The following is a 27,479-nucleotide window of genomic DNA, read 5'->3' on the forward strand; positions in this document are numbered from 1 at the left end:
TTAGACGAAGGGTTAGAAGGCACGATGATCAAGTTTGCAGATGACACCAAACTGGGAGGGATAGCCAACACTCCAGAAGACAGGAGCAGAATTCAAAACGATCTTGACAGACTAGAGAGATGGGCCGAAACTAACAAAATGTAGTTCAACAGGGATAAATACAAGATACTTCATTTCGGCAGAAAAAATGGAATGCAAAGATACAGAATGGGGGACGCCTGGCTAGACAGCAGTACATGTGAAAAAGACCTTGGAGTCCTTGTGGACCACAAGTTAAACATGAGCCAGCAATGTGATGCGGCTGCTAAGAAAGCCAATGGGATTCTGGCCTGCATCAATAGGGGTATAGCATCTAGATCCAGGGAATCATGATACCCCTCTATTCTGCCTTGGTCAGACCACACCTGGAATACTGTGTCCAATTCTGGGCACCACTGTTGAAGGGAGATGTTGACAAGCTGGAATGTGTCCAGAGGAGGGCAACTAAAATGATCAAAGGTTTGGAGAACAAGCCCTATGAGGAGAGGCTTAAAGAACTGGGCATGTTTAGCCTGCAGAAGAGAAGGCTGAGAGGAGACATTATAGCCATGTACAAATATGTGAGGGGAAGTCATAGGGAGGAGGGAGCAAGCTTGTTTTCTGCTGCCCTGCAGACTAGGACACGGAACAATGGCTTCAAACTACAGGAAAGGAGATTCCACCTGAACATCAGGAAGAACTTCCTCACTGTGAGGGCTGTTCGGCAGTGGAACTCTCTCCCCCAGGCTGTGGTGGAGGCTCCTTCTTTGGAGGCTTTTAAACAGAGGCTGGATGGCCATCTGTCAGGGGTACTTTGAATGCGATTTCCTGCTTCTTAGCAGGGGGTTGGACTGGATGGCCCATGAGGTCTCTTCCAACTCTACTATTCTATGATTCTATGATTCTAGAATCATTGAAGCACAGTGCCTCTGATTCCCAGAGCCTCCAGAAGTTTAAGAAGCACTTCCTTAGATAACTGCATATTCTAGAATTATACAGTTTCATGATCTAAACATCCAAGTGAAAAAATAGATTTGAAGGCATTTCCTTTTAGAGGCTGAAGCCATGTACATTAAGAACTGTTTGCCCTCATCCCAGCATCTTTCCAAATACATCTCTCTTCTCTTTGTAAGTTAAATTTCATTATAATGTTGAAATAGGGAAATTATAGTGGGGAATGTTGAAGAATTGCCCTTCAACCTGACAGTGGATTATCCTGATTTCTCCAGCAATAATATTAAAACAGGGTACCAATGCCCCTCTGCACAGAGCAATCTGTAGGAGTCTTAACTGCATTGAACTGCATTAATAGGGGTCCACACTGACCATATAATGCAGTTCCAAACTTAGTCAGACTAGTGGATCTTACTCACCTCATTGATTTTAAAGAATTTACTCCAATTACAATCAAATCATAATTAACACATCTCATTGAGTTGAATCTGGTTTTTTTTTTTTCTTCAAACAGCAGAAGCATTCAGGTCACTCTGGATGGTAGAAAGGGAGAGAGTGGATTCTATTCATTTCCCTCTCCCTTGACAGCCTTCAGCGAAATTTTCCATACTGTTGTAGAGATTTCCGAATACTCAAAGGCAGATTTTGAGGGGCAGTGCAACCCAGAGACTTTAGGAAAAGGGGTAAATAAGTAAAGTTTGTCTCCTCTACTATTGTACAGTGGAGTCTCGCTTATCCAATATAAACAGGCTGGCAGAATGTTGGATAACGAAAATGTTTGATAATGAGGTATTAAAGAAAATCCTATTAAACATCAAATCACGTTATGATTTTACAAATTACTGTAAGCAGTGAAACATCATGTTTTTCAACAAACTGACAGAAAAAGCTGTTCAATTCATGGTAATGTTATGTAGCAATTACTGTATTTATGAATTTAGCACCAAAACATCACAATGTATTGCAAACATTGACTACAAAAACATTGACTATTAAAAGGCAGACTGAGCTGGATAATACAGAACATTGGATAAGCGAAGGTTGGATAAGTGAGACTCTACTGTATCAGTAGAGATACTCTATTTGATTAGAGGCCTGTGGATACAAAGAACATTTACTTGCATGGGAGACACATACTGGATCACATTAAAAGTATTCCTATAAATGGTAGAACAAAAAATAAATACTGTAATGAATTAAGCAGTACCATCAAGATAAATAAAAGCTGCCATAAATATAAAGGAGGGCCAGAGATGCTTGCACACATGCTTGCAGTATTGCAATCACAGAGAACAGAAAGCATCTGTTTTTTTCCAGAAGAAATTAATTGCAGGATTATTGTTGTCTGGAGTGATCTAGGTTAAGGCTTGAGAAATGCTCAGGCCACTGAGTGTGGTGTGATGGGGATGTTCTTGGTGTGGAGAAGAAGGGGCTCAGTTCATGTTTGCTGTTTCTCTAAGTCTCAAACCCCACTGTATTCTCTGTACGCCCAATCTGTGTGCATGCAGATGCTGGCATTTAATCTGTCCTGTTTCCCTTACCTGGTGCTTCTTCTGTCCTCATTCCACTTGTCACTGCTCAAAAGTCTGTGATTAATGGTTGTGTGTTGTGCCCCCGATCATTCTTAAATCACAAAGTGATAGCTATAGCAAATAGTGCCCTTCTATCATAGTGGTTACCAACCAGTTTACCAGTTAAGATTTATGGGAGTTGAAAGCCAAAGCATCTGGGGACCCACAGGTTGAAAATCACTGTTCTATCAGAAGGGTGGCCATTGCTTCCTCGTGTATCCTCTCCCCCATGCTTCCATCTATGTGTCCCCCAAAAGTAGAGAGATTCTGTGGATCACATTTAGGGTGCATGCAGGGGAGAGAAGCAGAGCTGAAAGTTTCATTGTATGAGCAGAGATCGCCAGCATAATTTTGGATTTAACTTTGTATTTGTCTGAGGGAGTGCATCATACAGCTGCCATTAAATAAACAGTTTCATCTATTTAGACATAATACTGGCACAGAGATAAACATAAGTTTAAATAGTGAAATCTTACTTTCCTATAAACAATCAGTGTTCTCCCACTTTTGATGTGAAAACTCTACCATTTGTTAACCTTTTTTCTTTCTTTCTAACCTTAAATACAAAATTTTCAATAAAAAATACTTAAAATACTGAAATCTTAAAATAAAATTTCTGGGGATCAAAAGCCCTGGAAAAGTTATCCCAATAACATTAGTACAATCTATTAACATTTATGATTGACAGATAAATGAACAATATGTTTTAACGTATTTGTGAATTATATGATTTCTATTATTGCGTATTTTTCTATATTGCTTTTTTCAAATGAGTAAAGTTTCATAAAACAATTACAGTATTCTTCAGGTTTTGATCTGCCTTTCTTTTACAGGAAAGCCAGGCCAGACGTGTTATTTAAAAAGCGAGGACTGTATAAAGTTCAATTTTAATTTTGCACTGGCCTTTACAGTAGATGCATCTCACAATATTAACTTTTCCTCATAGAAAATCTAGTGATCAAAAATGGAAGATCTTACCTTTCTGCGGACATTTTCTCATAGAAATATAAAGTAGCAGGTTATAATTAAATGCCTGAGAAAGAAACCCTCTTGATTAATTTGAAATATTCATTTTCCATTATATTTAGATATTTTTAAAAGAGAAAATAATTAAAATGTGTTTACATAAATACCTCTAGGAGAACTGATTAAATTAAATTAATAGGGGTGTTTTTCCTATAGATAATTTACAAAATCAAGCTACAGTTTTCAAAATACAGCTACAGGATGTCTTCTATTATGCCTTGCATGATATTACATGTTAAGACAATCTCTATTATTGTGGTCATCATTTACTCATTAAAATATTTCAAAGTAGTAAACCCTTATTGTCTCCCAAAAAAGGATAGTAAAGGATGTTATGAACATTTAAATAATTTTTATAGTCAATTTTAATGCATTTAAATATTTTGAAAGTTTTCTGCTTAGTTTAATTGTTTTCAAACCTAACAATTTTATTTTGTACTAGCTATGCCTGGCCACGCGTTGCTGTGGCGTTGTCTGGTGGTGTTGGTGAGAACTTGTTGAGGTAGTGGTGGTATTGAATGTCTGTTGTATGGTTGTCCTTATGTTTAGTATGCATTTGGTTGTTTGTGTACTGTGAAAGTGGTGAGGGTAGAGGGGGTCTATGTCCCTGTGTAGTATTGTATAGTATTTATATGTTGTCCATGTGTTGTGAATGCTTGGATTGTGTTCTGCTGGGCTGGATGGCCCTTAGGGTTCTCTCCAAACTCTTGTGCCTGTTCCCTGGGCTGAGTGGGTTGCTAGGAGACCAACTTAGCTTTGTAACTGGCAGCAATTGGATAAAAAACAATTATTGTTCTCCCTCTAATTAGGACTTAATTTTTCATTTCTTTTTCTTGTATCAACCTAGAGCCATGGATGATGGGTTGTGTTGTCAAATTTCAAGGTTGGGGGGCCTGTAGTTTTGTTGTTTTGTCCGCTGCCCTGATGCCATCACTCTTTTATATATATAGATTATTATTTTAACTGGCACTGTTTTTATATGTTGTTAATTGTACTGAGTCCTGTTATTGAGAGAACAGGGTATAAATGAATAGAGTATTATTAATAATAAATAATTTTATGCAGAGGTCATTGTGATTTTTGTTTTGTTAGTTTTTATCCTTACTACTGCCAGAAGGATCTCTGTTCAAATTGAATTATTATGTCTTAATTACTGTGAAAGTGTGATTTGCACTATACTTAAACCGTTTCATAAAACATAAAACTATTGAAATTGGTACTGTAGTTAAGGCAGAATAATGAGATATCAACCCTATGTTTGGTAGTACTGGATCAGAATCCTTAGAATCTTGAATCTGAATTTCTATATTTTGCTCTTCTGTGCTTATCTTAATTTCCCATAGTCCTTTTTGCATGGGATGGAAGAATGTAGAATGAAATTTAGCAGAGTTTTTAACATTATTGTACATGTTTGCATGTTAGTAACAATGTCTGGCTAAAAGTTCAGTTTGAAATATATTGAAAAGATCGATTGCTTGAATTAAAACATTACAACTAACTGAAAAACCACATACATGGTTAATGACTTTTCCCTCTTTAAGTGGATTGTAAATAGGGATACTTGTTCTTGCTCCCTCCTTCATATAGTTTCTCTCTTATTTTGATGTCCATCTCTTTCTTGCACCAGCACCAGATATTTCAGTGGCACATGCATGGAAAGTTCTGCTTAGCTATAACGTTAATAACCACAACTGTGCTAATAGCTACCACCCCCTACTTTCCTCAAAGGATTTAGAATTCACCAGCATATGCTGCACTGTGCAAGAGGATTGTTGGTTTACTCATACTTGATGTTTCGTGCAGCTAAACATACTTATTTTCATTGATTTTTACCTTCCAACTGGTTTGCAGTCTTTAGTCTCCAGTTATTTATTGTTCAGCTGCAGCTCTCAAAAACCCTAGTTGAGGGATTATGGGAGTAGTTGTCTAACGTTATCTGGAGATCCACAAATGACTTAAAACATCCTTATTTTCACTTCAAAATCCAAAACAAAATCCCAATGAAATATGTATTAATTTTATTTTTATCATGGACTTTGTCAACAGCAACTACAGTCAGTCCCTGAGCTACAAACATCCAACTTACATACAACTCCTAGTTACAAAAGGGGATGAGACAAGGGGAAGTGAAAGGACATTTAGCCCTAGGAAGAGGAATTAACTCCTGAAAGAGTTATCATGGGGAAAAAGTGTCTCCACTGAAGGTTTTCACCAATCCTTGTTTCCATGACAACCCCAAACTTTCAAAATCCAGTTGTCACAGGGACAGAGTGAGGTGAAGCCTTATGAATAGGAGCACAGACAGCAAAACAAACACCACAGGAGCATTAGCTCTTCCCTATGCTATCCTAAACACTAAAAAAATGTCTGGAGTTTCACTTTAAAAATGTACTTGTTCCAACTTACAAAGAAATTCAACAAGAGCAAACCTAAATAATCCATCCCGTTTGTAACCCAGGGCTTGCCTATACATAGTTAATTTCTGTCAAAAATAAAATGTAAATACATTAATTTTAAAAGTATTTAAAATTAATTGCAATAAGTTATAAACCATGGTAGGGTTATACTTATAATTTAATTGCTAAATGTGAGTGATTGTAGTAATTGCTATTCAGTATTTTCCTTTGGGATAAATAGCAATAGTATATGTATTCCAATCTATCTTGGTTAATTATAATGAGTTAAGTGCAAAATTTGAAGCTATGATATTTTTAGTTTCTTTAGATATGCTTATTTCAGTTCATTAATGAAGTAAATAAGTGTTTTTTATATACCAAGGTAAAGATTACCATTTCCCCCAATGTATTGTATAGTTTTTATGTTCATAATGTCAATAACTAATTTAAAAGACATTTCTGAATGTGATATCTAGAAGTGATTCGTGTATTTGAGCTAAAATATTATTATGTATTGTTTGATATGTATTAATGAAACAGCAAGAGCGAGCCCTATTTCAAATCACTCCCGAGTTCTCAAGTGTTCCCCAGTGTATGTAGTTAGAGTGTTTGTATATTAATTATCTCAATAGCAAATATAAGAAGAGCATGATAAGACACCTCCGGGCCATTTTTGGGTTCCTCGGGCTCTAACACCCCCCTCCCCAAATTACTCTGCTTTATTTCTAAAACATTTTTATTTCCAAATACACCCAAGCTTGTGCATGTTTTGTCTTGTTTTTGGGGGGCTGTGGGCCTTTACACTCCACATTTTGGAGGTCCTGTGGGCCTTTTCCATACGAAGTAATTGTCACGACCCAGGCTGCAGAGCACCAATAACCATACACAGAGGCCAGAATCTAACTAATATCTTTATTGAAGGAATATATAAAGTTAATAAAAGCAAGTGTATGAAATAGTCCAGAAATAGACCTTTCAGGAAAGGTCAAAATTAGTCCAAAGAAACAATGTCCAATATGAAATATTAAGGTCCAAAGTTGTAATCCAATAACCGAAACACTCACTTTGCCAGGCAAAGTGAGGGGAGATGACAAGGTCTTTTAGTCCATGAAACTTGAGCGAGGCTAGGAAGTAACTTGATTCTTGGAAAAACGAGGCTTGATTCAAGGCAACAAGGAAACAAGGAACAAGAGCAAGATCCGTGGTAATTACTTGGTAAAATCCGGGAAACAAGACGAGGCTGAGTCTTAGAAAGCAAGGCAGGATTCGTGGAGTAAACAAAGCTGGGAACGAAGGCTTGGCGACAGGAACGGAGGCTTGGAAGCGGAGTAGCTGTCCACACACGCTACTCCGGTTGCTGACGAATTGACTCCGCAAGATCCCTTTGTGGGTAAAACACCTAAATAGGGTCCCGTTTTCCCGCCCAAGAGCAGTTCTCTGGAGAACCAGAAACGAAAGCTATTTTCTGAGTCCAGATGCATGACTCCCTAAACTTTCCCATGGGAAGCAGGCTTAATCAGCTGAATGCTTAGCAGCTATCCTAGCACTCCTGCGAGACGCCTGATCGACTCCTCTCTGTTGTTTACAAAAATCATGGCGAGAAAACGTAGGAGATTTAGGCTCAGGGCTTGTTTGACAGACTTCTGGAAGACAAATCTCTTGCAGGTGCAAGGTTTCCAAATTTGGCTGGGAAAGTTCCAATTCTGACTGAAACGGCGAAAAACCCAAGTTCTCCTCCTCATCTGGCACAACAGTGCCAGAAACGGGACTACATGGCCCATGACTCATCACACTATCCCCCTCCTCAAGCCCCCTCTCAAACTGGGACTCTCTCCCCGAGGCGCGAGGCCGCGGCTTGGCGGGATAGGTCTGATGGAAGCGGCGGGTTAAATCGGGGGCATGGACTGTGGAAGCGTCTTCCCAAGAGCGTTCCTCGGGGCCAAAACCCACCCAGTCAATGAGATATTGTAGGCGGCGGCGGTGAAAGCGAGAATCCAAAATGTCCTGAACCTCAAACTCCTCCTCCCCATCCATCAAAACAGGAGGGGGGGCCGGCCGGTCTGTATCAGGGCGCACACCATCCGCCGGAAGGAGCAGGGAGCGATGGAACACTGGATGAATGCGCATAGAGCGTGGAAGTTGGAGTTTGAAAGTCACGGGGTTAAGTTGCGCCACCACTGGATAGGGACCAATGAAACGGGCATCTAACTTCCGGCAAGGGCGATGGGAGGGCAAAAAGCGAGTGGACAGAAGAACCCGGTCTCCTACCTTGATTTCGGGGCCCGGCTGGCGATGTTTGTCCGCGTGACGTTTATAGTCCTCCTTGGCTTGGTCTAGTTGCTGGAGCAAGAGTTGTTGCACCGCTGTGAGTTCCTGCAACCAGTCCTCTGCTGCGGGAACTTCTGAGGTTTCAGTGACAGGGGGAAAGAAACGTGGATGGAAGCCGTAGTTTGCAAAGAACGGGGTTTCTTTAGTAGAAGCCTGGACCCCATTGTTGTAGGCAAACTCTGACAGCGATAACAGGGAAGCCCAATTGTCCTGCTGGTAGTTCACATAACAGCGAAGGTATTGTTCCAAAGTGGCATTGGTGCGCTCAGTTTGCCCATCTGTTTGGGGATGATGAGCCGAAGATAAACGAGAGTCTATGCCCAATAGTTTTTGTAGTGCTTTCCAGAAACGAGAGGTGAATTGGGACCCACGGTCTGTGACCAAACTCTTGGGCAATCCATGCAATCTGAAAACATGTTGGAGGAATAGATCTGCAGTCTCTTTGGCCGTGGGAAGGCCATCACAGGGAATGAAATGGGCTAACTTGGTGAAAAGGTCCACCACCACTAGGATCGTGGTGAATCCACAGGAAGGTGGTAGATCAGTGATAAAATCCGCAGAGATTATTTCCCATGGGTGGGATGGGGTAGGGAGGGGATGCAGAAGCCCTGAGGGCTTTTCCCTTCTTGTTTTGGAGCGCTGACATACTGGGCAGGTGTTGACATATTTTTCCACATCCTTGCGGATCTTGGGCCACCAGAAATCTCTTAGGATCAAATGCATGGTTTTAAATAGTCCGAAATGCCCTGCTGGCTTGCAGTCATGACACAGACGAAGTGCTTTTTCCCTGCCCGGTCCTGGGGGGATGTAAACATGGTTTCTATAGCAAAGTAGCCCATCCTTAAGCGAAAAGGGAAAATGTAGTCCTTGGCAAAGTTGGTCCTGTGCCCAGGCATCTGCTTGCTGACTAGCCCTGATTTCCTGAGCACAAAGGGGCCCTGGAGTAGAGGGAGTTGATTCAATGGGAGTGGATTTGGTGTTTCCCACTGTGAGCGTGGCAAAGTTCTCGGGTTGTAGCAGCTGGGACTCCAAGGTCTCCTTGCGCCCTGCAGCGTATTCCGGTTTCCGTGACAGAGCATCTGCTTGCTTGGTCTGGGCTGGGGTTACATAATGAATTTGGAAGTTAAAACGTTCAAAGAATAAAGCCCAGCGTTGTTGCCTCTGATTTAGCTTGCGGGCAGTTCTTAGATGCTCTAGATTCCGGTGATCAGTATGGACTTCAATGGGAAATTTGGCCCCTTCTAGCCAATGTCTCCAAGTTTCAAAGGCTGCCTTTATGGCCAATAGTTCCTTTTCCCAAATGGTGTAATTTCTCTCTGGTGCGGTCAATTGACGGGAATAAAAGGCACAAGGATGAAGATGATCTCCCACTGGTTGTAGGAGTACAGCCCCGATTGCCACATCGGAGGCGTCCGCCTGCACAACAAAAGGGGTTTCAGGATCTGGATGCTGAAGGATTGGCTGGGACGTGAATAATTTCTTTAGTTGCTGGAACCCTTTCTCTGCTTGATCTGTCCAGCGGAAAGGCTGTTTCCCACGGATGCAGCTGGTGATTGGGTCAGACCAGCGAGCAAAGTCTGGAATGAACTTGCGGTAGTAATTCGCGAACCCCAAGAATCGTTGCACCTCTTTCTTGTTGGTTGGCGCCCGCCATTCCAATACTGCTGAAACCTTTGCCGGGTCCATGGAGAGCCCTAGTGGCGAGACGCGGTACCCCAGGAAATCTACCTCTTGTAGATCAAAAGCGCATTTTTCCAGCTTGGCATAAAGTCCATGATCCCGCAATCGTTGTAACACCATTCTGACGTGGTTCTCATGTTCTGATTGTGATCTAGAAAACACCAAAAAATCGTCCAGGTAGATGATCAAGAACCGATCTAGATAATCCTGAAAGATGTCATTGACAAAATGCTGGAACGTTGCGGGAGCTCCACATAAACCATAATTCATAACTCGGGACTCGAATAATCCGAATTTAGTCTGGAAGGCGGTCTTCCACTCGTCCCCTTCTCTGATGCGAACTAGATTATAAGCCCCCCGAAGATCCAGCTTGGTGTAGACCTTGGCTCCTCGAAGTCGGTCTAGTAGGTCCGAGATCAAGGGCAGGGGATAGCTGTTCCGCTTAGTGATATTGTTCAATGCTCTATAGTCCACCACCAAGCGTAAGTCCCCTGACTTCTTTTTCACAAACATCACTGGGGAAGCGGCTGGGGATTGAGAGGGTCTGATGAATCCCTTGCGAAGGTTTGACTCTATGAACTCCCTGAGAGCTTCTTGCTCCGGTTCAGTCAGGGAGTAGAGATGTCCTCGCGGGATCGGGGCCCCCTCCACCAAGTCAATGGCACAGTCATAAGGTCTATGTGGGGGTAATCTCTCGGCTTCTTTTTCATTGAATACATCCCAATATTCTGAGTACTTCTTGGGCAAGGTGATAATGGGTTCAGTGTCTGTGGCATGGCAGACCTTGGCTACAAGGCAATGGTTTTGGCAATATTTAGAAGCAAACTGCAGTTCTCTGTTGGACCAGGAGATGCTTGGGTCGTGAAGTGTCAGCCATGGAATTCCCAAAATCACAGGGAAATGGGGAACCTCGGTAACAAAGAAGGAAATCTCTTCCATATGTTCCCTTATCCACATTCTGGTGGGTTCCGACCACTGGCTTACGGGACCCGTCTTGAGGGGGCGGCTATCGATGGCTTGCACCACACGGGCGTTCTTGAAGTCATGATATTGTAATCCCAGAGAGTCGGCATACTCTCTATCAATGAAATTGTTTGTGGCTCCTGAGTCTATCATGGCATGGACCATGACGGGCCCTTTTTTTGCTGACCACAAGATGACCACTAGAAGAAATAGGACCCCGGTTGGCGGCTCTTGAGTGGGTTTTTTGACCGGGTTGGCGAGCCTCTCTACGCCCGGTCGCTGGCTTCCCCCGCCGGCTGTGCGCCAGCCGCCTCAGACGCCTTCGTCTCCGTGGAGGACACCGCCGCCAGACGGGCGGCGGGCTTCCCCTTGGCTGGGCACTCTCTGGCGAAGTGGCCCCCGTTTCCGCAGTACCAACAGAGATTTAGGCGTTGGCGGCGGGCCTTCTCGGCGGCATCTAATCTGGGACGTACATTGCCCAACTGCATCGGCACCTCCTCGCTCCCTCTGGGGTATGGGGCTGGTGGCGGGGGTCTCCATACTGGACGCGGCTGGACGCCGATGGGAGCGGGAGGTTTCACCCCAGCTCTACCGCTCTGGCCTCGGACCCATTGTTTTCTGTTGGCAAGCATGACTTCAGCTCGTAAACATTGATCAATGAGTGCTTCAAGAGAGTGGGGAGGATCCACCTTGGAGATTTCTTCCAGCATCTCAATGTTGAGACCCTCCCGAAATTGTCCTCTGAGGGCTACATCGTTCCAGCCGGTGTTGTGGGCCAGCACTCGGAACTCGGCTATGTACTGGGACAAGGGTCTGTCCCCTTGGGAGAGGCGCCGGAGTTTGTGGCAGGCTGCCTCCAAATTGTCCTCGATTCCCCAGGTCGCCTTAAGGTGGTCCAAGTAATGTTGCGCTGATCTTAGATGTGGGGAGACTTGGTCGAACAGTGCCGTCGCCCAGTTGGCCGCTGGCCCGTCCAAGAGACTGTAAATCCACGCCACCTTGATGTCTTCTTGTGGAAACTCGGCAGCACGGGCCTCTAGATAAGCCTGGCATTGGCGACGGAAAACATGAACCTTAGAAGCTTCTCCAGAAAACTTGGTTGGCAACGCCATGGCCGGGAGACGGATTCCGCGCTCCTTCAAACCCCTTATTTCCCCATCCTGCGCATTGAGCTTGTCACGGATGCGGTCCACTTCGTCCTTGTCGATGGTGTAGCTAAGTGGCTGGCCACCCGGCACGGTTCCGGTAGACATACTGGCCTAGGTTAATTGGTGCTTAGGGTGGCGGAGTCAAACTGTCACGACCCAGGCTGCAGAGCACCAATAACCATACACAGAGGCCAGAATCTAACTAATATCTTTATTGAAGGAATATATAAAGTTAATAAAAGCAAGTGTATGAAATAGTCCAGAAATAGACCTTTCAGGAAAGGTCAAAATTAGTCCAAAGAAACAATGTCCAATATGAAATATTAAGGTCCAAAGTTGTAATCCAATAACCGAAACACTCACTTTGCCAGGCAAAGTGAGGGGAGATGACAAGGTCTTTTAGTCCATGAAACTTGAGCGAGGCTAGGAAGTAACTTGATTCTTGGAAAAACGAGGCTTGATTCAAGGCAACAAGGAAACAAGGAACAAGAGCAAGATCCGTGGTAATTACTTGGTAAAATCCGGGAAACAAGACGAGGCTGAGTCTTAGAAAGCAAGGCAGGATTCGTGGAGTAAACAAAGCTGGGAACGAAGGCTTGGCGACAGGAACGGAGGCTTGGAAGCGGAGTAGCTGTCCACACACGCTACTCCGGTTGCTGACGAATTGACTCCGCAAGATCCCTTTGTGGGTAAAACACCTAAATAGGGTCCCGTTTTCCCGCCCAAGAGCAGTTCTCTGGAGAACCAGAAACGAAAGCTATTTTCTGAGTCCAGATGCATGACTCCCTAAACTTTCCCATGGGAAGCAGGCTTAATCAGCTGAATGCTTAGCAGCTATCCTAGCACTCCTGCGAGACGCCTGATCGACTCCTCTCTGTTGTTTACAAAAATCATGGCGAGAAAACGTAGGAGATTTAGGCTCAGGGCTTGTTTGACAGACTTCTGGAAGACAAATCTCTTGCAGGTGCAAGGTTTCCAAATTTGGCTGGGAAAGTTCCAATTCTGACTGAAACGGCGAAAAACCCAAGTTCTCCTCCTCATCTGGCACAACAGTGCCAGAAACGGGACTACATGGCCCATGACTCATCACAGTAATCTGGAACTGGCTACCTATCTCTCCTGTGCTACAAATGACCTGTGGTGGAGTCCAAAACATAGCAGAATTGCCTTTCTTAAAGGTAAAGGTTTCCCCTGATGTTAAGTCCAATCGTGTCCGACTCTGGGGGTTGGTGTTCATCTCCATTTCTAAGTCGAAGAGCCGGCGTTGTCCATAGACACCTCCAAGGTCATGTGGCCGGCATGACTGCATGGAGCACTGTTACCTTCCCGTCGTAGTGGTACCTATTGATCTACTCACATGTGCATATTTTCGAACTGCTAGGTTGTCAGAAGCTGGGGCTAACAGTGGGCGCTCATTCCACCCCCCAGATTTAAACCTACGACCTTTTGGTCCACAAGTTGAGCAGCTCAGCGCTTTAACACACTGCGCCATCGGAGGCCCCTACATACTCCCTGTTTGCCTAGGGGATTGCTGGTGCATTTTTAAAAATACTGGTGGCTGTAGAATAGTGTAGCCCACCACGGTCTCTGTGGAGGAAAGCAACCCCCCTTGAATAATCTGCTTTACACCAGCGCAATAAGTCAATGCAATATTATTTTCAGATAAATTATAATTATTGTTATTTTTGATTATATTACTTGGGGGAGGAGGTTTTTTTTTCGTGTCAGGAGCAACTTGAGTCGCTTCTGGAGTGAGAGAATTGGCCGTCTGCAAGGATGTTACCTAGGGGACGCCCGGATGTTTTTGATGTTTTTACCATCCTTGTGGGAGGCTTCTCTCATGTCCCCGCATGGAGCTGGAGCTGATAGAGGGAGCTCAACCGCACTCTCCCCAGGTGGGATTCGAACCTGGCAGCTTTCAGGTCAGCAACCCAACCTTCAAGTCACTTAGTCCACTACGCCATCTGAGGGCTCCTGGGGGAGGAGGTATAGGTAAAGTAGAAGCCAAAGTACCCTTAAGCCAATAGATCCCGTCTGGTTTTAAAAGCTGAGGAGGAGGAGCCCTATTAGTTCTTTGATGAGTGACCACCAATGAATACCTGGTGTGATAGGCTATATTTCACAGGAAGAAAGTGGCAGAATCAGCTCTCAATATTTTTTGCCTAAGAGAACCCTATGAATTTCATGAGGTATCCATATGTTGACACACACTCAAATAAAGCATGCCTCAGTTGTAAGTGGTTTTGAAAACATTAAGCTGGGTCTCTAATCAAAACATTCCTACCAACTGTATAGCTGTTGCTAGGTTTCAAGAGAAAAAAAGAGAAAGTATATACTTTCCATAGTTCTGTTCACTGGCTAGGCATAATACAGACCTGAGATCAGAGAGCCCTGGAAAGTTTCTCAAGACAATGCAGTATGGGTTAATACATTAGTTTTATTAAAGTTTTCCTCTGTTTTTCTGTATATTTCAAATGGGGTGGGGGCACTAAATATTCAAAGTAGTAACTATTCCTTGGCCACTCAGTGAGTTAATGGCAGGAGCACAACTTCAACTGCGGTCTTCCTCTTTCACTGCTGATGGTCTTATGCACTGTTTCATAATTTCTACATTCGGTTTATTATCATTGGCAACACATTTAACAGGTTTCCATTTCAAACTACAAATGTAAGAATTAAAATTGATATGAAGATTAATTCAAAAGAATTTGTAGTTCTTGGTTGAACCTGGCTGTAAATACAGTATTTCAGGATTGTACAATGGCTAGGCTTTATGCTATGCATACAATTGCACCTTTCCATTTTCTGCCTCCTTATGCAGAGGGTTCATCGACCCCCCCCCCCAAAAAAAAAGATATTCTGCAATCCTTAACACTTCAAATAGTCAGTCTTATGCTGTTTATGCAACTGAAAAATGCTGCCAAGTTCGTTTCACATTTATCTGTATGTGAAACTCTTGTGGCACTTGATGTTTTCTCTTCATTAATTTTATAGTTTATTTAATGTTTCAGATTGAACATGGATTTTAAATAAGGACTCAGGTGTATGCATATTTTTGGATTGAAGTTCCCATAATCCTTCAGCATTTACTATGCTTAACAAAGGCTGGGGGGAGTTCTAAACCTCAGGAGCCCTGGATGCCTCCCATAATATGAAATAGTTGAGCTATAGATGTTTAATAAGATTTTATATTTGGCCCTATTGATGAGGAATTCAACACAAATTTGCAGAAACTTTAATGCTAACTTGGAAAGGCATCAAGGAAAGGAAGCAATTTCTTATCAAACATGTTTCTATAAAAGGACTTGTGTGTTCAAACGTGTGTGTTCTTTTTAAATGTTTTATTTAACTAGAACTATAAGATGAAGCTCAAGTGGTTTGATTTTATGGTGCTGAATGTTTTGCTTCTCTCTTGATAAGTAGAGTCTGCTTTGTATATATTACCTCTTAACATAGGAGCATTGATGCTCATGTAAATGTTTATTATATTGTTTCACATTTAAGGCACACATAAAATGCCATAAAGGAAACAGTTTCATAGCCTCACATTTGGCTTTCAGTGAAAATTAATTCACCATTTTCTTGTCACTGGTAGGGGCAGAATTTGATGCATATTTCTGTTATTTTTTTAAAAAAACTGCAATAATCTTAAACTTGTAATTCATATGATAGAAAATCCTGGGTTAATGCAACACTTTCTAAGAACATTTTTTCCTTTTTGTTTCTGTGAATTACAGTATTGCTTATCTTCTTCAAATGCTAACACTTAGCTCAGAATTCTTATTAGTATACGTGAAATCATCCGAAGCCATTTTCATAAAGTAATTGATATTGCCAGAGGTCCCAAGTGTTGTGATTTTGCCATTTCTTTATATTTTAAGATTATTTTTAGATGAACTGGGACATTTAACTTATCTATGGAAAATTTCCTAGATATAGGAAAAGTTGTGGATGCCTAAACATGAAGTATAGTTTTAGTTTTTGCATTGTTTAATCTCTAATTAAATAATTTTACTTTTCAAAAGCCATTTTAACTTCATTTTTGTTTGTTTCCCAAACTGAAATAGCTCCAGTGGCTTTTAGACAACTATGAAACAGCAGAAGGAGTGAGTCTCCCTAGAAGTACCCTCTACAATCATTATTTGAGACATTGTCAGGAGCATAAATTGGACCCAGTTAATGCTGCCTCTTTTGGAAAACTAATAAGGTCAATTTTCATGGGACTACGGACCAGAAGATTGGGAACCAGGTTAGTGTAAAGAAACAAAGTTTTGCGTTAATGAGATGGAATTCCTCCCCGAATAACAAGCAATAACCAAGAATTCCTCCCCCGAATAATAATCTATGTCGAGAGAAATATAATTAAACCACACTATTGAGACACAAAAGGGGGATATTAGCATGCTCAGGAAACTCAGAAATTTGCTAAAATACACAAATATTTTTAGAGTAAACCGGAATGGAACAATCTATTATCCCAAAGATATCTGATCTATCAAAGACTAACTACAAAGGAGGCAGATAGTGTAATTTAAGTGCCAACTAGTATAAGGCAGCTTGGGGGGCGGGATTCTGTGTTAGAGATCATTAGGAAAGGAATGAAAGATTACACTGTTTCAATGTGTATGTAGAAATCCATGGCATTGACCTGTTTTAAATACCTTTTAACTGGTTGTCATAAATATATAATTAACAGCAGAAGACTAAACAAAACAAAAAAGTGAATAACAGTGGTTGCAGTGTTGTAAACATTTAGCGTTTTTACCTTCTACTGAAATGTATGAAATTTAGTAAACTATAGACTTTAATAAGAAACCTATGGTTCCATAATCATTAAAACAATCACCATACCCCTCCTTTTTAGAAGTATTTTTATTTGAAGTATTTTTAAATTCTTATGTGAAGAGGCCAATATGGTAATCGGTTATAAAATATGTGCCATTGCAACTGGCTGAATATCAGATTCAGATGTTTTTCCTTCAGCTGGAATTAACATAATTACATATGCCCTTACTTACAGAGCCCAAGACCGAGTGGGGGGGAGACATCAAAGCAGATTTAGTGTTAATAATTAGCTTCCATTTGTGACCATCCAGTGTTTTCCCACTTCTTCTATATTTTTTCTTAACATTGGTAAGGTAAGAGGTAAAGCATTTTTTTCTTAACAGGTAATGATGGAATGACTGCACAGTGACGTTTATTTATTATCACTAGAAGATATCCATCTGGAAGCAACTTTAACATTATGAAACAGGATTCTGTTTTAAAATCTATGAAATGTCTTGAATAGCTAAAAGTGACAGTAGCATCACTGCCACTTTCATTGGCATCATAGTAATCCTCACAATAAATCATCCTATTTTTAATATTTGAGGGGGTTTTTTTCTTCAAAGGGGGAATTCCAAATATCATTACTACGGGATTCGTGTCAAGCCAGACTCTCCTCTTAATCGACTACAAGAGGACATGCAATATATGGCTATGAGACAGCAACCCATGCAGCAGAAACAAAGGTAGAGTATTGTCAAACCATATTATTTTATATTTAATATCTTTTACAGCTTTCTGCTTTTTAGTGGTGGGTGGTGGGTGTGTAGATAGGTAGGGACAAGATATAATTATCTGAAAAGAATACTCACCTTACTTAACATGACTAGGTCTAAAAACCCATATTCATCAGATCCTATCAGGTCAGTTCTGGTTAGTGTTTTGATGGGAGAGTACTAACGAATACCAGGTGCTGTAGTTGTACTTCAAAGGAATGAACTTGGACAATCCTTTTTTAGTATTTCTTGCCTAAGAAAACACTATGAAATGCAATAAGTCTCCAGGTGATTTGAAGGCACATATACAAACACGCAGTCAGTAATAGAGTCCAAATAGGTGCTGCCCCATTATTATCTTTCAGATAATTGGAATACTATCTTGCTGTAATATTATGTCATCATGTCATAGCAAATTGTGTGCTTTTAAAATTAGGAAAACTATATTGTGCTTTTTGTGTTTCCAGGTGTTTCTCAAAACTGAAGCAATCAAAAGTGCTCATCTAAATAGGGGAACAGGATTTAGTCTTTAGTTAAAATCATTTTTTAAAGGTGGCAGTTAAATCCATTGTTGCGCCAAGGGTGAAGTTTCATATACAAATCTAGCAAAGCTAGGTTTATTTAATGATTAAGAATAACACATATTGCAGTAGTTTAAAAAATTGCTTATACTTTATTGACTACTTCTGTTAAGTTGCATGGTAAACACCCAAAAGACATGTGAATTAAGTGTGAAACCATTCCTGTCTTCTGGATTACTCATACCTTGGCTGATGAACATAACTAACTTGCAATACCTATGTGCTACCTAGCAACATTTCTTTCTTTTCAGAATTTGCATTCAGTTTCATTGCAAATGAACACGGAAATTTAATTTCAGTCTAGCAAAGGTGTTCAGCATTTTCCTTCTCTTATTTATGGCAACTGTCTCTCAGGAGACTTGAGAAAAAAAATACCCTGTCCTATGTTTTATAAGTTACTGTTGACTGGATCACCTAACACGTACAGTGACATTTGCTGCGATTAGGGGTGCAGGAGGCCCTCAAAAGTGAATAATAATAACACCTCACAACCTCTGAGGATGCCTGCCATAGATGTGGGCGAAACGTCAGGAGAGACTACTTCTGGAACATGGCAACACAGCCCGAAAGACATACAACAACCCTGTGAATAATAAACTTTTTTTACCCTCAGTGAAATCTCTCTAGGAACCTCTAGGTCTTCCAGTGAGACTAGAAGTTGACTATAGAATCATGCTGGAGGTCAACTATGGTCAATTGCTACTATAAAGTCACACTGGAGTGCATAGAGATTCCTAGAAAGAACATCTTAATCAAATCCAAATAATGAAATCTTCACAAGTCAAACCCGCAAATGTGAAACGTCAACTACAGTATACTACTGTAGTGTTCATTCTACAGTGTTTCCAGAGGTGTGCATTGAAAGCATTTGATTCATTTGACAAACATTAGCAACTTCTGTAGTTGCTTGCTTGAATGCATCATTCATTTTTGTTCTGGCTCCTCTCCCCAAAAACAAAAAATCCCTGAAAGCTATTTATTTGTTTTTACCTGTGATAAAATGGATGGTACTTTTATAAAATCATTGCTCAGGAAAGACACATTCAAAATTTTCAATGCTTGCCTTGATCAGAAATAATATTGGAATAGTGACTTACTTTTCACTTTATCCAAGTGAGCAGATAGATGTGTTCAGGCTTATATGTGTTTTGTGTATTGATGATGATAAAAGCCAGTAATACTCTCTCCCATTTACAGTTGTTTGTTTGACAAGGACAGCCATAGAAAAGAAAATAATGACTGCTGCCAGCAATATTCATTTTATTCTTTTAATTAAGAAGCACAGAATAATCAGAAATTGCTTTTAAAACTTATGCTAACATGGTAGTTACTTTTTAATTGTATATGTATGGCAAGACTTCTTTATAGGAACGTTGGCCTTCTTGTAAATTAGTCAAGCTTTAATTACGACCAATTTGTCCTATGGACTTCAGTGTGACTTAGAAGTGTTACATGAGAAGTATAACACTAGCTTAGTCTGGATCCAACCCAAAAGATTAGGTTTTTTTTAATGCCTATGCACATCCCTCTATTATAGTCATGCGATTGTGGTGTTATGTTATGTTCTTAAGTAGCCCAATGAGAAGGAACTGACTGTTCTTTTTAATAACCCCTTTCTAATAATCTATTACTAAAATTATATTTATGCTTGCTATTGCTGCCATAACTTTTTGTATGTGTTCTCTTCTTTTCCAAAAATTAAGAGTACTAATTAACATAATACACAGGGAAAAGGCTAATACGAGATTTTGGCATACAACTATATGTAACTAAGTAGGCTGTGGTACTGCAACCAATTTTTCTTACATTCAGAAAATGCGTCACTGTGACAAACCATTGCAGCTTTAAAGCAATTTTATCCTACTTTTGAGCTAATATTATGTCCAGAATCTGAATGATTAACTAGACCCTCTGCATTAATCAAGAGGCTGTATGCTAGAGAACACTGAAGTTTACTATATTATGCTTTTGATGATGTTTTGTTAAAGTTGGCATGTATTCCAGGAAGTGCTGAAATTTGAGTGAGTTCATCATTATTTATCGTATAGCAAATATAGAAATCATGTGCCCCCAATCACAATTGAAAACCCCCAATTAAGAAGCAGTCCCTCCTCAAATGGAATAATCACGTCTCTAGGGGTTGTGGTTTTCTTTTCACACAAGATTAAAAGAGAGTTTATTTTCTTTTAGCAAAGCCAAACCAAACCCGTACACTATAAAAGTGACAATCTGGTCACTTTCTGTTTCATCTGGAGGAGCTGTCATAGACATGGAGGGTCCTGGGACTGGCTTGCTGATTATTGTAATAAAGTGTAGAACTGAAAGAACGCAACACCAGTTGTAACTATCATGGCTACTTGAAGCTATAGATAATGTCTCGTTACTGCAAACTTTGAGAGTTTGCTACAAAAAATTGCTGAAGACAATAACTCCTTGGGTTATGTTTACTGTTAGAGATCAAAGAATAAACAAAAGAGAGTAAACCTGAAAGGTTTGATTGAGAGAAATTGGAAGAAAAAGGGATAATTCTGACCTATGTTATGTCTTCCATGTTTTAGGTACAAGCCTATGCAGAAAGTGGATGGGGTTGCAGATGGTTTCACAAGTGGTCAGCAGACAGGCACATCTGTTGAACAAACTGTAATTGCCCAAAGTCAGCATCATCAACAATTTTTGGGTATGTCAGAAGTATGACTTTGTTGTACCCCGCCTCGAGCCATCAGGAGAGGCGGGTAATAAATAAAATTTATTATTATTGTTATTATTATTATTATTTTGTTGAAGAATCAAAACAGTCTTTGACTAGGAAATGAAATAATAGTCTTTAACGAAACTGCTCCTGGGTAACATATTGTGAATTGTACTACTTTTATGGTATTTTGATATTTCTTAAATGGGAATTGTACTTAAACCAAATTGCCAGTCTTAATCAAACAATAAATAAATAAATAAATAAATAAATACCTGCTAGGGCCTGCTGCTGATGAAAGTCTGGCTACCATCAGTAGCAGGCCCTAGCAGAAACTAGTCAGTCTTCTACATTTGTTAGGGTTAGGGACATAGAGAGGACATTTTAATCAAATCCATGAATAATCAGAACTACAAAAATTGAACCTGCAAATGTGGAGGGATTTGCATTCCAGTTTGCTAACAAAAGATATAAGTACTGCAATGTATTTTTTGTTAAGATCAGGTGTATTGTCCATTGGTCATCTAACTCTGATATCAAATTCATTTTACTGTTTGCTTTCATAATGTTTTGATGGTTCAATTTATCTTTTTATTCTGACTGTACTGCTTGAAGATTTTGGTTTAAAACACTATTATCATTACCATGACTTTCTAACCCAGTCTTACTCAAGGAATGATTGAGATTTACTCAGCTCTAGTATTACTTAATCTCATCTAAATGGAATTCTTCTTGTGCACTAACATCCTTACTTGGAGACATCCTTACACTTATTGTTGAGTAACATGCTGTTTTGCATGTTCAATTTATTCAGAGCAGCCCAAAAATTGATTTTGAGATTACTGTCTGTTGGAAAAAAGCTGCAGAGAGAGTTAAAACATGGCAAAATAATCCCCTTCCCAGGGCCCACAAAGTTTTCAAAGAGTCCTTGGGTAGGGACAGCAGTCATTAGATAAATAATTCGCAAAACAAGGCACCCGAAGCAAACATGAATTGTACGGTGTACATTAAAAATACACCATCTTGTTCACACAGTAGCTTGAAAATTATACACCCCTTGATACTGGGGAATATTCAGCAGGATTGAATGTTCGGAAAAAACTAATTGGCCTTCGGTATAGAATCTACACAAATGCATGTGGTTTGACAGAGAAAGAAGCAGAGACAGTGTAGCAAAGGAAGCTTTTCATATGCTAGCATGCTCCCCCCCTCCCCCAAAGGTAGTTCACAGGTATAGGCTAGGGGATCCTTGACTTGACAACAGTGAATATGGAAAAGATCTTGGAATTGTGGATGATCAAAAGCTGAGCCCAAACCACACACAAAAAGGTGAATGCAGTCTGAGTCTGCTTTACAAGAACCAAAGTTTCCAAGTCACATGATATAATAATTCCACTTTATTCTGCACAAGTATGATCTTAAAAGTCTGGATGTTTTTAGAAGCACACAAAAGACATTTGATTGAGTTTGGGTGGAGTGATAAACATCATCAGGGATACATAAAACAAATTCTGTGAAGAAAGCTTGATGGATCTGTATATATTTTAACCTTGAAATTTGATGGAAACATGATCTTCAAATACCTGTAGTTCTGTCACATAAATGCCATCAAAAACTGAGTTTAAATTACAGGAGAATAAATTTTAGTTGAACATTAGGAGAAATAGGAGGAGGTTCACCATAGAGGTGATGATCTCTTTCTCTTTCTGGATTTTTAAAATGTATCTGTTAAGAGTGTTGTAAATCTGAGTTTCCAGCTATAAGCAGAGAGTTTGACTAGATGGGGTATGAAACTCCTTCCATATCTATATTTCCTTTAAATAGAGCACATATTATCTGGCTACTTTTGCTTAAAATATTTAATTTAGAAATATAAAATGTTGATTCCTTTTTAATTGCACACCATTAAACTTATAATAAAAATGAATGCCTTCTTGGTTTTGCGTCCAACACTTTGACCTTTTGGGTATTTACTTCTTCATATCATTCAGCATTTTCCTAATTAAATTGTGATTGACATAGTCTACAATATCTTTCTTCCATTCTGTTGTCATGGAAACAGATGCATCTCGAGCACTTCCAGAGTTTGGAGAAGTTGAAATCTCTTCTTTGCCAGATGGTACTACTTTTGAGGATATTAAGTCATTGCAGAGTCTCTATCGAGAGCACTGTGAGGTAAAATTGAGAGATTCTCTAAAGTATTGTAATACATGTAACAGTGTTATCTGTGATATAACTCTGAGAATTAAGTTACACAATAGCATAATGAGTAATCTTTTTCTAATTCAAAGAAAATTTTAAAAGCAATGAAACACTAATAAGATAGGCAGCAAGTAGTGTATTAAGCTATTTTGGTAACATTATAGATAGCAAGCTGTGGGGGGCAGAGTTTGCGACAAATTTCCTGACACTGACATAAAAAATTTTTTTAATTCTCTTCCACAGCTATCTTACTCCCTTCATCCCTCTGGTGGAGGCTCCTTCTTTGGAGGCTTTTAAGCAGAGGCTGGATGGCCATCTGTCGGGGGTGCTTTGAATGCGATTTCCTGCTTCTTGGCAGGGGGTTGGACTGGATGGCCCATGAGGTCTCTTCCAACTCTACTGTTCTATGATTCTATGCAGTCAAAAGCTCCTGATATGACACACAGTAATACATCCAGTACATTTTGGATTGTTTCCTTGCTTCAAAAGTAGAATATTGTAGAAAGAGTTAACATTACACATGTCAAATATTTGTGTGCTGGAAAAAATACTGTGTTGGCTTAAAAATGGAGAGCTAATGTAGGAGCACTTAATAGCTTATTCACATTCATTGAGATTCTTTTATCCTTTACCACATATTCCCTTTACCATATTGCATATCCCTCCTATTATTACTATTCGTGTAAAGTAAGAATTCTGCCTTGAATTCTTGTAGTTCAGCAGGTTCTGATTTTTAAAAAATATGTTAGCTACCAGGGTGTGTGAAATGAGATAAAAACAGTACATTATTAAACAAAATTATTTTTAGAATGTGCATGTATGATTAATATCTCACCTTTTCCCAGCACTGGGATTTGAGAAAACATACAAAGGTTAAAACTGATGCAAATAAAGGTTCACATCACTAAAGCAGCTGAAGACAATTAAATTATCAATAGAATTAAAATCAGTTTGATTTAGAAAACAAACAGCAAATGGAAAAAAAATGCATTATTCAAAGTCTTTTCCTCCTGAACAGTCATTTCCCAAAGACTGGTTAAGATGAGAAATTCTTTACAAAGACCTAGATCATGTAGGGCATAAACTAGTTAATCCTATTTCTTCTGTATAATGCCACGTGTCATGTTTCTTATCTCTTTGTGTAAACTAATAGTATGAAAAAAAATCAGACTTTTTATTTGTTCCCTCCACTCCGCTACACAATAATTTCTGATCTTGACTATCTGCAGTGTCCTTTGGGATGTTTTCCAGTTAACTGAAGTTCATAACTAATTTCAAATCCTCTCAATGCTGATGTAATCATTTACCGCAGTTAAGGTCAGCAGTTTGATTTGTTGAAATTTGCTCTAAAGGAGGAGCTAAGGTCAAAAGGACAGTGAAGTCACTATACTTCTGGAGATTTCTTGAGCTTTACTACATACTACTAGGAAGAAAGAATCCAGTGCCTCTACATTCAGAAGTTTACTGAATCATAATGATGAGTCTACTTGCCTGCTTTCTGAAAGCCTGTGGTTCTTTATGACATTACACTTTCAATTTCAATTTGCTAGCCTCATCCTAACAGCAGAGGGTAGGCAGGTTAATGTGCACAATTCTAATGCACCATCAAATCTAATGTGCATCTCAGTTTTGAGATTTGCTTGTCAATGTGTAGAAATACGGTTGGGTATAAATGTTTGCCAATTCATATATATGTGTGTGTATGCGTGTGTGTGTATACACACACACACACACACACACATATCCATTGTATTATAATTATTACAATCTTAAGCATATGTACTCCATTGTAAATTTAGATTGCAGCCGTAGTGCTCAATAGTTACTATATTATTTAATAAAATATTTCTATCTGCTTTATATTTTAGGCAATATTAGATGTTGTAGTGAATCTTCAGTTTAGCCTAATAGAAAAATTGTGGCAGACTTTCTGGCGTTATTCTCCTTCACCAACAACTGATGGGACAACCATTACTGAGCCAAGGTTAGTAATCTCCTCACGAAAGAACTTGTGCCCATAGATTAATGTAATTTTCAAATGAAGTAAAAAAATTAAATTTTACATATTAAGAATATTATATTTAATAAAGTAAATTGACATTTTGTTATGATAACATCAGGATATATTTCTATGCATACCATTTTGTTTTGTGAGTAGGGCCCAGTTATTTTCTCATGAAATAATTATCCAATCCAAAGACCATTCTTATCACTGCTGCATAACACAGTGCTCTTTGGCTAAAACACTGGAGGCCATGTATCAGCCATTGCAACACAAAGTGCCTCAGGCCAGCTGGATACGTTTCAGACAACTCTAATGATTTGTTTAAGAAAGCTTTGAAATCCATTGTTCTTTTTTATCTTCATGTAAATGCATTTTCATTTATTCATTTAATACATTTGTTCACACCAGCAATCTGAGTGAAATAGAAAGTCGACTTCCGAAAGCAAAGCTGATTACTCTGTGCAAAAATGAGTCAATTCTGAAATGGATGTGTAACTGTGACCATGTGATGTACCAGGCTTTGGTGGAGATTCTCATTCCTGACGTCCTTAGACCTATTCCTAGTAAGTTGAATATAGATGACGTCTTGTAAGGATTTTTTTCTTCTGGTGATCTTGTGCATACAGTTCCTCCCAAGGGGACTTTAGCAGTCACTTCACTGACTTGAGAAGCAGCATGTCTAGAGTCACTTTTATTTACAGGTGTAGAAAGGTATGCCTTACATTACAATAATAAATGCTGTATTTAAATTAAAGGAAAGAATTTAGAATTTTGTGATTTTGAAAAAGAAGATTTCAGCACATTTGGGGCATGTATTAATTTGTACTTCACATTTCACTGCTGTAGTAGCTCATATTTCATTTTTCATAACAACAACAGCAACAAATGATTTCTTTAAACTGGTCTGTGTGATGGGCTCCAAAATGTTAAAACTTATGTATGTGTCCTGCTTATGTCCTGCTCCTCACCAACTTCAGCAAGCCTAAGAAAAAACATGTAATGATGTTTGGGTAACGTGTCAGTGATAATGTGTCATCATTTAATCTGTACTTTTAATATGTACGTTATTACTGCTAGACTACACAAATGCACATATGCTTTGTACATTATCTGCCCTCATACCTGTAGGGGAAACCATGGGCTAGGCATGTTAGCAACATACTCTGCCTAAGAAGTTTGCCAGTATTGGTAGGCTGCACATCTTATTATTCAACTGTACTAAGAAATGTGGAACAAATATTTTCTTTACCCTGGTTTTTCTTAGTCTTTTATTTTAAAAAACCCCAGGAATGTCTCATACACAGACTCAACATGTAATTGCAAATACTATACTTGTGCTACACAGCCGTTACCAAATTGTTCTACTTCAGAAGATAGTTTTCTTTTCAGAGATAAAATTATCCAGACCTATGTGGTGTAGTTTATTGTTGCTATTTTTTCATTGAAAGCTAATCTACTATGGGCTCTAGTGAAACACGTTTCCATTAGAAAACATTTTATATGTCCTGGGCAAACGAAAAATACTTATGAATGTATTTTCCATTAACAACAATGCTTAATAGTTTGAAAGGAGGAAAAAAATCCATATAACCGCATAAGCGGTTTGAGCAATTATTCTGTAGTTTGCCTCAAAGAGAAATGTAACAAAGCTGTTTTTCCAGAGTTCATCATAATTGCGGCCCACTATTGTAGCTGTTCAGAAAATATGCATATTCAACTTTGCATGGACATGTTACTGAGCAGCCTTTACAGATAAAGTCTTATTCATATTTTATGTGAAATACAACTAGTGTGTTCTTATGTAACATATACCAAATTTTGGTTATGCTCTTTGAATTTTTATGAATCATAGAATCATAGAGTTGGAAGAGACCACAAGGGCCATCCAGTCCAACCCTCCAGGCAAAGAGATTCCCCCATCCTCCGAGGCAGCATATTCCACTGCTGAGCAGGTCTTACTGTTTGGAAATTCTTCCTGATGTTTAGGTGAAATCTGTTTTCCTGCAATTTGGATCCATTGCTCCGTATCCTAGTCTCAAAAGCAGCAGAAAACAATTTTTTACCCTCTTCAATGTGGCATCCTTTCACATTTTTAAACATGGCTATCATGTCTCCACTCAGCCTTCTTTTTTTTCAAGCTAAACATAACAAGATCCCTAAGTCATTCCTCATAGGGCTTGGCTTCCAAACTTTTGATTGCCCTTCTCTGGACACTTGGGTTCTCAATAGCGTTCTTGAATTATGATGGTCAGAACTGGAGACAGTATTCCAGATGAGATCTGACCAAAGCAGAAAAGAGTGGGACTATGGCTTCCCTTGATCTTGATACTATACAGGCAGTCCCCGGGTTATGAACAAGATAGGTTATATAGGTT

General features: G+C 39.6%; 1 protein-coding gene across 4 annotated transcripts in view; it reads left to right on the forward strand.

Annotated features, from left to right (window-relative positions):
• The window catches only part of rfx3 (regulatory factor X3), a 174,269-nt gene that overhangs the window by 120,140 nt on the left and 26,650 nt on the right, over positions 1 to 27,479 (forward strand). For all 4 annotated transcript variants that reach the window (XM_062971958.1, XM_003216489.4, XM_062971955.1 and 1 more), the window contains 6 exons: positions 16,152 to 16,333; positions 17,478 to 17,597; positions 20,767 to 20,885; positions 22,960 to 23,072; positions 24,968 to 25,083; positions 25,513 to 25,667. In XM_062971958.1, the coding sequence (XP_062828028.1) occupies positions 16,152 to 16,333; positions 17,478 to 17,597; positions 20,767 to 20,885; positions 22,960 to 23,072; positions 24,968 to 25,083; positions 25,513 to 25,667 (805 nt within the window). The remainder of the gene's footprint in view (positions 1 to 16,151; positions 16,334 to 17,477; positions 17,598 to 20,766; positions 20,886 to 22,959; positions 23,073 to 24,967; positions 25,084 to 25,512; positions 25,668 to 27,479) is intronic.

Source organism: Anolis carolinensis, chromosome 2 (assembly GCF_035594765.1).
Source record: "Anolis carolinensis isolate JA03-04 chromosome 2, rAnoCar3.1.pri, whole genome shotgun sequence".
Lineage (NCBI taxonomy): Eukaryota > Metazoa > Chordata > Lepidosauria > Squamata > Dactyloidae > Anolis > Anolis carolinensis.